General features: G+C 28.9%; 1 protein-coding gene across 1 annotated transcript; it reads left to right on the top strand.

The window, feature by feature from the left end:
* The first annotated feature begins 8897 nt into the window (after positions 1-8897).
* Positions 8898-13308, top strand: LOC122578197 (7-deoxyloganetin glucosyltransferase-like). The gene is made up of 2 exons (XM_043750104.1): positions 8898-9470; positions 12218-13308. The coding sequence occupies exons 1-2, from the start codon at positions 8966-8968 to the stop codon at positions 13162-13164; spliced, it is 1452 nt and encodes a 483-aa protein (XP_043606039.1). The 5' UTR covers positions 8898-8965; the 3' UTR covers positions 13165-13308.
* The last annotated feature ends 955 nt before the right edge of the window (positions 13309-14263 follow it).

The following is a 14263-nucleotide window of genomic DNA, read 5'->3' on the forward strand; positions in this document are numbered from 1 at the left end:
TTTTTACATAAAACAAAAGAAAATTTTATAATGTTAAAAAAATCAAATAAGTGATTTTAAAAGTATAATATAAATTAAAGAATTGTTTTTCATTATTATATTTTTAAAATAATTATTTTCCATAATTATAAAATGTATGAATTACATTTCGTAGATAATAACCATATTTAAACTAATTAAATTACAATTAAATCTACAAAAGTTAGGAATACGTATATGACAACATCATTTTATTTAGTAACTAGCTAATTAACCCGGGTTCAACCTGAGTATTTTAAATAAGTTTCGTAAATACATGTCTATTATCATAATGAAACATAGAAAAATCAGTAAGGTAAAAATGTCTATATTTTTAGTGGCAAGTTATTAATGTAGCTATAATTAAAAGAAAAGATTCAACGTTTTCTACATCATAAAAAATGTTATTATACATTATGCTTATTTTACATTAGACTTTATAGTTTTAAAAATTTTCAAATGAAGGGACTTAAAATTAAAATTTAAAGATGATGTCATAAATTATTTAGAAAAAATAAATAAATAATAAAAAAAAGTTTAATGATGCCAAATAAGATTTTCTTTAAAAAGTATTGATGTCATCACAATTTTGTTTTATTTATATAAGAGAAAAGAAGAGAAGAGAAGAAAAAAGATTCTAATTAAAAATTAAATTTTATCTAAAACTCCAAAATTTTCCATTTTAGATTATACTAGTATTTCTACTCGGGCGTTGCCCTGGGAGAAAAACATAACTCTGGTGATAAAAGTTACAAAAACATTAAGCCGAAAAACAAAATTTGTGTGACAAAAGTTAAGAAAATAAAAGTTGTGGTTCAAAGTAAAGAAAATGAAACTTTGGTAATAAAATTTAGAAATCAAAAGTTATATCGTTAAAGAAAATAAAAGAAAACTTTCTGAGCAAAGTTTAAAAACAAAGTTATATGAAAAAAAAATACAAAAATTAATAAACTTTATACCTAAAAACAAAGTTTGTATGTTGAAAGTTTAAAAAGCAAGAGCTATGTGACGAAAGGTAAAATGGGAAATGTAAAAAAAACAAATTTGGTGGAAAGTTTAAAAAGTAAAAGTCATGTAGTAAAAAAAAAGAAAATAAGGGTCGTTAAGTCCGTCACCTAACAGTCGTTAAGTCTGTTACCTAACCGTCATTAAGTCCGTTAATTATGTTGGATGCTTTAAAGGCTTGTACCTTATGCTAAAGGGGGAATACTTTTAGCTACAGTAACTCTCCCTCACATTCCAACTTTAGTTTTTAGTATATATATATAATTTATCCTTGTTTTAATATAAAAATTACAAATTACGTAAATAGTATTTTTTATGTGATTGGTTTACATATATTTATTGGGGTGATAATAATATTTAAAATGTGTCCCTGTCAGTCCTTGGTTTATTTCGACCAATAAAATGAGTGGTTGGGCCCAAACTTGGAAAAAGTTTTGAGCATGTGATTTATAATGAATGGCAAGTTTGATATTGGTCGTAAATGGTGGTGTGAGATTTGGCTTTTGCTAATGACTTTTTTGTTAATATGTCTTTTTGTAACCTTTGGCTTTTTTTGATAATGTGAGACATAAAGAATTTGATGTTTTCATCGACTTTTGTGATTAAATATCTGGTTAGATATGCAAAGAGTATTTGAGTAGTTGTTTGTGAGTTTTTTATACTGTAACATATGTTATCTATATTTTCATACTATAATATAAAAATTATATTTTTATATTAGAATTTAAAAAAAAATAATGTAAATTGGCTAAACTACTCATAATGAATTAAATCATAACTAATCTTTAATATTAAATTACATCAACAGTCTCTTATACTATAAAATATTTTTATTACCCCTTTAAATGAGACACATTTACATTAAATTACTTACACTATTTAACGTTGTCACCATAATTACCATCCGTTATCGTCACCACATTGTCGCATTTATGCGGGTACCGTGTTAGTTTAAAATATTCAATTATTTATAAATTGTCTACACCAGGGATGGTTTTCGGTACGGAACCGTACCGAAACCGAAATCATCCAAAAGTGAGAATCGAATACCGTACCGATTACATGGGTATGGTACCGGTATTTCGGTTTTATCCCGATTTAGTACCGAATTATGACTTAGTCCTTATTTATATGCAGTTTACCAGGATGAAGGAGGATAAGGTTTTCGTGGTTTTACTTCTTGTTTTGTTCCCTATTGTTTTGTGAGCATGGCCATGTTATTCTGTTAGTAATTTTATTGAAAATTTGAGTTAATAAAGGACAACATTAGTGTGGTATATAGATGCAACAAAAGTCTTGAAATGCTACCACCATCTTCAATAAAGCATGTTTTTCACTTTTTAGTTTTAATAGATATTAGCATATTTTATTTTATTTGCATATCTTTTATTTTCTTATGTATATGTATATATACTCATATAGAGATAAATAGATAAATAGATATACAAGATTAATATACAAGAGTGCTATTGAAATTAAAATGTTGAGGATGATTACATACCATGAAATCTATGATAACAATCATACAAAAAATTCGATATTAGTTTTCGGTTTCCCCGTATCAAACCGGTATCGAAACCGATTTCATTCCAAATTCAAGACCGATACCGATACAGATACTGAATCCGCATCAGTACCGGTACCGGTTCGGTTTCAGTTTTTCAATCTTTTCGCTCATCCACCGAATCCACATCGGTACCGGTACCGATTCGGTTTCAGTTTTTCGATTTTTTCACTCATCCTAGTCTACACATGTTCAATATATTATAAAATGTCTATAACTCCAATTATTGTTTGATGGATATAGTGACCATTTCAAAGTAATTGATACATCACGTTGAGGATTTTCTGTTGATATTGAAAGATAAAAGAATCACAAATCTTATAACCAATATTGTTGAATTTGTATGAGTTTTTATAAGGCTTTTTTATTTTCAAAATTAAGTTTGTTATTACAGGCCAATTATAACCGGATATAACATACTTTCAATATCATGTCATTTCTTTGATAGTAGCCGTTCCTAAAAAAAAGAATGTCATTTCTTTGTAACATTTGCCAAGCATTTTTGGCAACCTTTGAATCCTTGATCAATAGAGAAACAGAAAACTACATATTATTTTATGAAAATTAATATATTCTATTTTGACTTATTCTCAAAATTCTTTTTATTAGATGATATTTGATATAATTTTAAGTGAGATGTGAGCTTTTACGGTAGGGAAGCGATCTGTACACCACCAATTTATAGCGATACATCATTAACTGTGTTTTACAGTGTTGTATTGTACAACACAATAATGCCTATTTGGTTGTGTATCGCCAAAAACTGGTGGTGTTAGATCACCCCTTTACGGTAGGGGATTCATTTTAAGTATTATTTATTGGGTGTTTAGTAGAAGTGAATTATATATAAAAAAAACTAGTGGGAAAATTGAATGAAAATTAAAATAAAAAAAAAGATTTCGATGTTTGGTACAAATCGAAAATGAACAAGATTTATTGTTGCTCATGTTAGCATTTTCACTTTACTAATTAATAAATAATTAAAATTTATTTTATAAAACCAATTATGTAAGATGAAATCATTTGCACTTATCAATATACCCACAATTTTTTAGCACCAACAAATTAGAAAAGTTTTCATTCACTTTTTTTTTTTCTATTCCATCCTACTAAATACCTCCAATTAAAGTTGATTGAGAATAATTTAAAAGAAAATAACATGAATACTCAAATTCTTATAAACATATATTAACTTAGTCAAGTTTCTTTTGGGATTTTCAAAAAAAAAAACCAATGAAATGAGATTTTGAGTATGAGATTTTCAAAATAAGAGAAAAGTCAAAATCTTTATGATATTTTCAAAATCTTTATGCGATTTTCAAAATCGCTATGTGATTTTTGAAATCTAATGTTATTTTACGAAATCCATTAATATTTATTAAATCTCATTGCGATTTTGTTGGATATTTTGTGAAAGTCTTTTTTTTTTTTGCTAAATTGATATATTTTTACGAAAAAGTCAAATAATTTTATTGAGGTTTCATTAGGATGTAGAGGATGAAGCTAAGAACGGGATCTTTTGTCGGCCTCAATACAACAATACGTATACAACTATACATCACTTGATGTTTCTATATGTCCTTTAGTCTCATATATCTATTAACTATGTGGTAGTATTTAGGGGTCAGGGCAAGGAGTACTATAAGAGATTAGCCGTTATAAGAGATTAGCCGTTCGAGTTGTACTATACCCTAACTATATTTGGGATGAACACATGCATTTAATTTTCACTTACAGAGTTACGGTGGATGTAAGTGAGTTTTCTCCTCTAGATAGGTGATAGGGGTTTCCAATCGAGGAGTCTAAATTGGTATCCATTTAGCGACGGGCTCTCTAGCACGCACCCAGTTAAAACAATGTATGCTAGACCTTGATATTCGCGAATAACTCACACCTTTAACAAAAACTACATGGTAATGTTTAAACATAAATATAATATTGTTTTGTTTTAATAAGGAGATGGATGTTAATATATATATATATATAATATATATATTATAAAGCAATAAGAATCCTAGCCTTCTAAAACCTTCTTTCAATCTAAAGCTAATTTTAAATATTGCCACATAGGATTTTATCCTACGTGGCATCTCCATACATTTTTTACAATATATTTATTTTATAACCTTTATTTATTCTCAAAATAATCTATTTTATTTTATTAAATATAATATAATATAATATATTAATTATAATTATATACACAAGATAAAAAAATAATATCAAAACTCATATAAAAAAAATAAAATAATGTCCATGCATCTACTAAATTGGCACACATATTTGACAAAAATAATATTATTTATTAAAATATATACAACTTTAAAAACTATATCAAATTTTAGAAATTATTTGAATATATTATTAGATTATATATGACTAATCAATTTTGTTGTTTCTCTCCTTTTTTTTTTTCTTTTTGCCGAAAATTTAACTAAAGTTGGTTGTTATTCTAATCATAAAACAAAGTCTATTATATAATAAAAAGCAAAAACTATAATGATTTTCTCTTATTTATCTTATTGGGTTTTTTTACTTATTCGTATTGTATTTATGTGTATTTCATATGACTAAATTTATGTGTATTTTATATGACTAAATTTTTGTCATGTTTGGTTTTTTACTTTGTACATATTATTACGTTTGATGAATATATAACATGCTACATTATTACGCGATTTACGTTTGATTTGTTGTAGTGTTAATCTATAAGGTGAATACATTTTTACACGATTTATGGCTACACAAATGGTGTTGTTGATGATATCAAAATATCTTAGGTTAAATGTTCTTAGAAGGGATGTGTAATCACTATAGTAGGTTAAGTGACCGTGCTATCGACATGTCCGAAAAAACAAAGGGTGACCAGAGTGATACATGAACTATAACATAATCAATTTTTACATAATAAACCTATATAATAACTATTTACTAATGTATAAAATAATTTTTTTAGCTAGCTGCGCATCGCGTGTGATAAAATACCTAGTATATATAAGGCTAGCAGAAAGCGTTCGGTTGACGCTATTTTAACCTGCCATGTTAGCAATTTTTTACGTGACGTCACCAGAACGATTTGACTGACACATCAGCAGCCACATAGGCAATTCTACTGATGATGTGGAGTGTCCACTTAAGCAAATATAAAACATATATTAGTCTTTATTTAAAAAGAAAGGGGGATTGGTTTCGAACCTCAACCCTCACTAATATCGTGAACGCATATTTGCCAGTTCAACCAACATTAATTTTGTTTCTAATTTGAAAAGCCACAATTAATAAATCATTATTTCTTTGAAATAATTATCATTAGATGGTTCCATCAGTTGTATTAATAGACTTCCCAGAGAAATATAAAAATTTCCTCTGACGTGCCTCTTCCTTCATCCCCTCTGACTATCTATGTTTTATTATTACTTCATTAGTAACAAGTTTCCATTTAATTTATCAATATCTTTTATTTTGAACAATAGGGTTGAATCTATATTGTATTTGTTTTGCAGTTTTCTTTAGCTTCTCAACTAAGATCATGCATTATCATTCGGTATTATTGTTTGCATGTTGATAGTGATTTATTCAGGACATTGATACTAATTATAACAATCAAGTAAGTTAGTTTCATGTTGATTCTTGATATATTTCCCTATTTCTTTTGTTTTTCACTTTTGTAAATTCCTTGACGCATATTAACTATTTGATAAAATGTCTAACTGAAAGAAAATGGTACACATGCTTTTTTTTATTAAACTTTTTTTGAATGAGACCCAATTTAATGAGGAATCAAGCTAAAAATAATCTAGGTAATTAATATTAATCCTAATGTATAATACTAATGATCTCACATCACTCCCTAAATTAATGATATGTGTTATAGAGCCACAAGAACTCTAAGTTTGTTTTATCGGTTCCATAATATCTTTTTGTTTATTGTTTTGGAGCTAAGTTTCTTCCTTTAGTTTACATCCTTAAGTTTAGGATCGAGTAGTTGATAGCTTGCAATACATTAAAATTCCATGTATAGTGAATTGATCCTCTTTTTCATCTAAAATGTCATAACTGATCATATATGACAAGTACTTAGTTCTTCATTTGTACTCCCTTTTTCAATTCCATGTATATACATTTGTTGCAACTTGCAAGTCTCCTTTCTGCTTTAAAAATTTTGCTGTCAATTGTTCTTCATTTATATTCTTTTTTCATTTAACCCGGGTATACATGGATGTAAATTTCAGTTTTTTCATTTATATTTCCTTCAGTATGCACCTCAAACTTTTTGATGTGTATTATTGGCTTATTATGGTCTCCATACATAAATTACTTAGTTTGTAGCATCATGCTATATAATTGGCATTAATGATGATTCATTTTAAAAGTTTTTGCTGACAAGTTTCGTAGTATCATGTTACCTATACACATATATATGCATGCATGTTTGCAAATTTTGCTATATATCTCAAGGTTACTTTGAAACCAACTATGTATGTGATATTCTTATACTCATAACAATTGCAATTTATGAAATCCATATTATTTTTTCATTTGACTTCCAGCATAGTTTCATGTATCGTTATGTGTTAATAATTTTGGGTTCTATGTTATATAGGAATATATATAAAAACCCTTCTTTATGTGACATTGTAACCTCAAATACTCATAAAAGTCTTCGTGACCCTCAAGGAGGTATTATTTTTTTACAAAAAGGGTCCTACGGCTAGGAATGTACAAGTCTTAGGGCTTCAGGTAGTCTCAACAAGTTTTACGATTGTTTTTATTGTATGTAATGCACAAGTAATTGATAAAAATTAAGATAGTTCGTAGCAACGCACGGGTTTCACCTAGTGTATATATATATATATATACTGGATGGGTACTCGCACAATTGAGCAGCGGTGGTGGCGATGGAGATGATGGGTGATGACGGTGTAGTTATTAATGTAAAGATAATTGACATAAATGAGTATAGTGTGGTTATTTTAAGGGTTGATGGATGTATGGTATGAAAAATTTCATTAAGAATATTATATATTAGGTTGACATATTTAAATTAGTGAATTAAGAAAATGATTAATTTATGTATTTTAAAAGCTGAAAGTTGAAAAGGGAAATAAGTACTTTGTTATATAGGTGTAAAGATATAAGAAAAAAGTTCATGGGAGACCATTTGAATTGTGAAAACTATAAGAACTATTAAGTTATAATTTGATGTTCATATACGTATGATATATATGATCATATTCATTCACATATGAACTATAGAAATTATACTTCAAATTATCTATGTTTATATATGAATAGTTATAACATGAACTTTACCCGATATAATATATATATATATATATACCTCTACTCATTTTCTTATTGATTATATATCTTTTAAATAAATTAAAAAAAGTTGCAATGACATCATTTTATTAAAAAAGAAAAATACTTGTTATTATTAGATATTTTCTTACTAATTATTTGTTTTTATTTAATTAATTTATAACATCATATTTAATTGAATATTTATTTTCTATTTCTCCATTAAATATCTTCACTTTTAAATATTTTAGTTTATTATATGCAAATGGGTTACATGCTTTCTTTTAAGTTATATATATATGCATATTTTTATTATAGGACTATATAACATATACAAATATTTTTTGGTAAATTAAAGTAAAAATTTTCTTAATTGGTCCGCATAATATGCGGATTACTATATATATATATATATATATATATACACGAGTAACAGATATAGATAGATAGATGTACAATAATGTCATTGGCTTGATAGCCCAGTCGCACAAAAACCCCTTCAATGAAGGCTTTGTTCTTGGAAGACCCAAGTTTAAGACCGGAGAAAGCAAGAGTTTAATTCTATTAATCGTCACGCCTTCGGCGAATTAATAGAGGGTTTTCCTCCTATAAGGTGTTGGTTAAGAGAGCTTTCTAGCGTGAACTTGATTAATTCAATATAGTTTAGACCCCTCATTATAATATATGTTCGATATGCGCGTGTCAAAAAAAAAATGTACAATAATATCTTAGTATAGTAGGTTAGTTATGAATTGGCATCGCCCATGAAAGGGTACGAATGGTTGGATCATATGGAAAACATTTTGTCTTTATAAAATGGACATAGTCGGGGGTTCTTATGAAAGAGTACGAGGTTTTCTATAATGCTTATGGGATAACGGAACTAGATATAAGTGTAATTTTATATACAGTACCTTATTTTATTTATTCTTATCTTTAGTAGCTAGTTATAAGGTGACAAAACTTTTATCTTTCTTGTAATTAACGTATGTTGTTTTCTTTCTCTATAAAATGATTACTACATAGTTGTATCTTCTTATAAATATACAAAGAAAGAAAAAGAAGAACAAAGGTTCAATGGGTTCACGACAAGAGAAGAAGCCACATGTAGTGTGCATACCAGCTCCAGTACAAGGTCACATTAACCCAATGCTAAAACTTGCCAAAATCCTTCATTCAAAAGGCTTTGATATAACTTTCATCAACACTGAATTCAACCACCAACGCCTCGTAAGGTCTCGCGGCTCAGACGCGTTACGTGGTTTACCTTCCTTTCGGTTCGAGACCTTTCCCGACGGCCTTCCAACCCCGGAAAACCTTGATGCTACCCAAGAGGTGACATCTCTAGCAAGATCCCTTGAAGACAACTGTTTGGGAGCGCTTAAAGAGCTCATTTCAAAATTGGGTGCTTCTTATTCACCAGTAACTTGCATAATGGCTGATTTGCTTATGGGGTTCACACGTGCGGCTGCTAAAGAACTCGATATCCCCGAGTTTTTCTTATGGACTAGTGGGGCTAGCTCTTTGTTATGCTTTGAGCAGTTTTCTTATCTTTTGGAGAAGGGCTTGATGCCCCTTAAAGGTAATTAATAAACTCCTTTTCTTTTTTTGCAATAGAGTATTTTAATTAATTTTTTTTTTTTTGTCAGTATGTGAGAATTGAACTCAAAACATTCCTGTTATTAAAGTCATATCAAGAACTCACCTCAATCACTTTAACTAAAAGTCATTGCTTTCCAAAATAATAATTAACTTCTATTATTGTTACTTATTAGAGAGCTTAACTTTATTTCAATATACTAAATGTATGCCTAGCACGATGTAATGACGGTAGTGGTAATAGGTGGTGGTAGCAACGGTGGTGAATGATTATTAATGTAAAGGTTTTTTATTTACCAGAAGATAGTGTAGTTACTTAATTGGGTAAAGATGAAAAAATGAAAATGTATATTACAAGACATGTTATTTTTTTTATTTTTATCTTTTATAAGAAAAAGGGAGGAGTGACGGAGTCCCCGATAATTAGTATAGATAATTGAATTGAAGTAGTGTTTTTTAAAATTGTCATTTTCTAAAACCATCTTTACATACGATAAGAGGATAATGATGATGGCTGGCGGTCGGCTGCGTTGCCGATAACTTTAAAATGTTCAACAAACAAACATGTAAGATAGTGCTAGTTATCTGTGAATGAAAATTTTTAAAAATGAAAATTGATAAACTGAGTATCTATATATACTATACTTATACTCAATGACCACAAGGTTCTACGTTCGAAACTCATCAGTTGGGTTCTTTTTATATATGGAAAAAATGAGTTTCCTTTGAATTAGTGACTTGGTGTCAGAGTGGCACCGCTAATTATATGATAATACTCTTGACGTCATTCGTTAATGATTCAAAAATGTATATGTTCAGAAAATAATACTAAAAGTAATAAGAATTGTACACATTTTTATACGTACATAATGTGGCTAATTTTTATTTTACCCTTTCAATTTCTACTCCTATTTACTTTTGTTCTCTCAAAGTTTTCATTTTCATTTTTTACATCAAATTTTGGGTTCATGTTTCGGTCAAAAAAACATTCATACATTCGTGATTTTACTTTTAAATATTTACTTTTGATTATTTTTCTCTTGTTATATATAACGTTTTTCAATATATATATATATATTATATATATTATTTTCATTATCACTATGTCTTACGTTCATGTAACATAAAAAGCAAGACACTATATTATATCACCATCGTCAGAGTGTCATTATTGTATTATCACTACAACAAAAATGTCATTTATTCACACTTACTTTAAACAAGTGTGAAGAAATTTCTTAATTTGTTCACACTTAAAAATGTTTAAAAAGTATTTATATTTAAAAGTGTGAAAAAATTTGAAAAATCATAAATTTTTCATACTTATATATGTGAGAAAAAAAAGTTCACACTTCTAAGTGTGTAAAATTATATCAATTGTTCACACTTAGAAGTGTAAGGAATAATTTGTAACACCAAATTTTTTCACACAATGAAGGTGTGAAGAAATTAGGTGTTACAATTTGAGTTTCACACTTTTAAGTGTGAATATATTTGACATTTGTTCACACTTTTAGGTGTGAATTTTTTCTTTCCACATATATAAGTGTGAAAAAATTATAATTTTTCAAAAATTTTCACACTTTTATGTGTGTGTATTTTTTAAACATTTTTAAGCGTGAATAAATTAAGAAATTTCTTCACACTTGTTTAGAGGAAGTGTGAATAAATGAAATTTTTTTGTAGTGTATATAGTTTTTGTTTTGTTCAATATTTTTGAATTTAACTTAAACTCTGGTAGAATATCATACGGTCAAAGACTTTTATCAATTAATCACAAATGACAACCACATTGGCTTTTTAAACTTACGTATGAATATTTGATATAAATGTACTGTATAGAGAGATACTTGTCTACTATATATTATTTGTATTTTGTATGAAAAACTTTGTCGTATAAAACTTGTATTATGCGGCAATGTGTGAGTATAATAACTAATATATTTTATAAGGATATTTATGAATTTTTTAAGTTTTTATTAATGAGTTTTTATTCTCTAATAACTATAATATATATAATTTATTTATAAATTAATGTTTTGTTAACGAATTTATTTTAGTATACATTTTTGTAATTTATCGGAAGATTATTAAGGAAATAATCCATGTCTAAATTTTTAAGTTTCAACATTTACTTCTCCAAAATGCTCATGCTATCTATTTTATATTTACCTAAAATAACTATAATGTCATTTCTCTTTCTTCAAATCTCAACCACTCATTTCTTTTTCTCTCATCTATAAATCATTTTATTCTTCTAATACATTCAAAATCTTTATCTCAAAAACCATACATCGATAAATTATAAAAATTATATGGGTGTTCTTAAAATTTTATGCTCTTTCATTAGAGAGTTCATTCGATATTCTTTCGACGAATTTTTAAATCCAAGGGCGGAGCCCATGCAGGTCGATAACCCCATCACCGCCACCGCTATTACATCACCAGCCCGCCATCACGTCGCAACTCGTATCATCTTATTTTCTCTACAACTGGGATCCTTTTGCGAAGATGCGTCGAACCAATCGACGCCAAAAAATATATAATCTCGTTGCATTGTGCGGATAGTACGCAACGCTAGCTATATAAAACAATCAACAAAGTCAATTAAGTTCTGTGACCCCAACGCGTTAGTCACAAATCCTAATTAGTAGTTGTATCAATCATAAAACTTTCTTGTGTTTGCAACGTGCGTTTAATATCATCTTTTGATTTCTATTTGATATACAGATTCAAGTTTCGCAGTAAATGGTTACTTGGATACGGTTGTAGATTGTATACCAACCATGCCTGGCCTACGTTTAAAAGATTTTCCGCCTTGGATTAGATGTTTGAACCCGGGTGATGAATACATGGTTGAGTTTATTTCTTTACAAATGGAGAGAGCAAAAACTGCACCTTTCTCTGTTATTGTTTTCAATACTTGTCATGAACTTGAAAAAAACGACACTTTTGACACAATTTCTTCAAAGTTTGGTCCTTGTTATGCAATTGGCCCATTGCATTTACTAGAGAAGAAACTTGTTGACAAATCTCTTGCATCAATCAAATCAAACCTTTGGAAAGAAGACCTCGAGTGTTTAGAATGGCTAGATTCAAAGGAGCCAAATTCGGTCGTTTATGTGAACTTTGGTAGTATTACAGTAATGACATCTCAACAACTAGTCGAGTTTGGTTGGGGACTAGCAAAAAGTAACTATTCATTCTTGTGGATTATACGCCCTGATGTCGTGATTGGTGAGTCTGCTGTTCTTCCACCCGAGTTGTTGGAAGAGACAAAAAATAGAGGCTTGTTAGCTAGTTGGTGCCCTCAAGAACAAGTTTTAAGTCACCCGTCAATTGGAGGATTTTTAACACACAACGGATGGAATTCAACGATTGAAAGTATTTCTAATGGAGTACCAATGATTTGTTGGCCCTTTTTTGGTGACCAACACCCAAATTGTTGGGTGTGTTGTAACAAATGGGGTGTTGCCTTAGAGATCGACAATGATGTGAAGAGGGATGAAGTTTCGAAGCTAGTGATCGAGATGATGAATGGAGATAAAGGGAATGAGATGAGGAAGAATGCGGTTGATTTGAAAAACATGATTGAAGAGGCATGTTCTTGTCCTTCTGGTTCGTCTATGGCTAATTTGGAGAAATTGGTTGATCTTATTCAAACATCTGCAAAATGATTCAGTCTATTTTAGATGCATGTGTGTTTTTCCATGTTATTCGATCTAAATTGTTCGCAAATAATTTGTTCAGTTTCAAGTGTTCCATGATATATAGCTATGTACTTTGCATTCAAAACAAGCTTTGTGTTCATCCTTTTCTCATACAATTCTATTTCTCAGATCTATATGTAGTGTTTTAGTTTTAGTATCACATAACTTAATAAATCTCCTTATTTATCTGTATAGTCTGTTGTATTATTTATACAGTATGGTACAATAAGTTGTAGTAATGGTTTTTGTTTTTTTTTTTATTTCCATTTATTCAAGTCAAAACCTTTCCTAAAAGTAGGTTTGAGTTTTTAATCTTGCCATTTTTATTTTTCTAAGTAGTGTTAAAAGTATATATTGTTTTTTTTTACTTTTTTGCCGAAAAAAACTTTTGGGGTGGTTTTGTTGGCAATTCAATGACTATGGGATATTGGGGTGACCGGGTGAGACGTAAGTCACGTAACTCAAGTATGCTCACTAGTCACTAGATCCAAAATAAAAGGTGACTTTTTTTGTTCCACGACATAATTTCATGGATCAAAAGACTATTTTGATAAATAAAAAAATTAATCAAAGAGATTTAAATGATTCACGAATAAGCCAAATATGATAGTCCTAGTGATTTTCTTAGTATTTTATGTTCACTCTTGGGTTACAGGTTACTTATTTGTATTGCGGGTGAAGTACCAACCTATGTACTCTGTCACCAGTCACCACAATAGTCGACAGAGAATGGAAGATATTCAATTATTCATATCAATTTCATTAAATTGCCATTATTTTTCAACAACCCAATTAATTTTAGGTCCCTCTTGAAACCCAGTCTTCAATTGTTACATGTCTAATTTGAGCTGACATGATGTTACCACTTCCCATCTCAAATGCTCCCACATTGTATTTACATCCTATCAGATTAATTCTCCTAATTGTTACTCAGTTTTTAATGAGCTTTTGCATAATTGTCTGCATTTAAAATGGTTATATATAAATGACTAACTTCCCCATGTTTGTCTGAAGAAAATTAGTGGTATAAAACCCAAAAGGTACTTGAAAGATACCATATCAATGC

This window comes from Erigeron canadensis, chromosome 8 (genome assembly GCF_010389155.1).
Source record: "Erigeron canadensis isolate Cc75 chromosome 8, C_canadensis_v1, whole genome shotgun sequence".
Taxonomy (NCBI): Eukaryota; Viridiplantae; Streptophyta; class Magnoliopsida; order Asterales; family Asteraceae; genus Erigeron; species Erigeron canadensis.

Excerpts from the sequence above, each read along its gene's own strand:
- LOC122578197 (XM_043750104.1), top strand. The coding sequence starts at position 8,966 with ATGGGTTCACGACAAGAGAAGAAGCCACATGTAGTGTGCATACCAGCT. Across the intron at positions 9,471-12,217 it reads GGGCTTGATGCCCCTTAAAG|ATTCAAGTTTCGCAGTAAAT; the intron begins GTAATTAATAAA and ends TTTGATATACAG.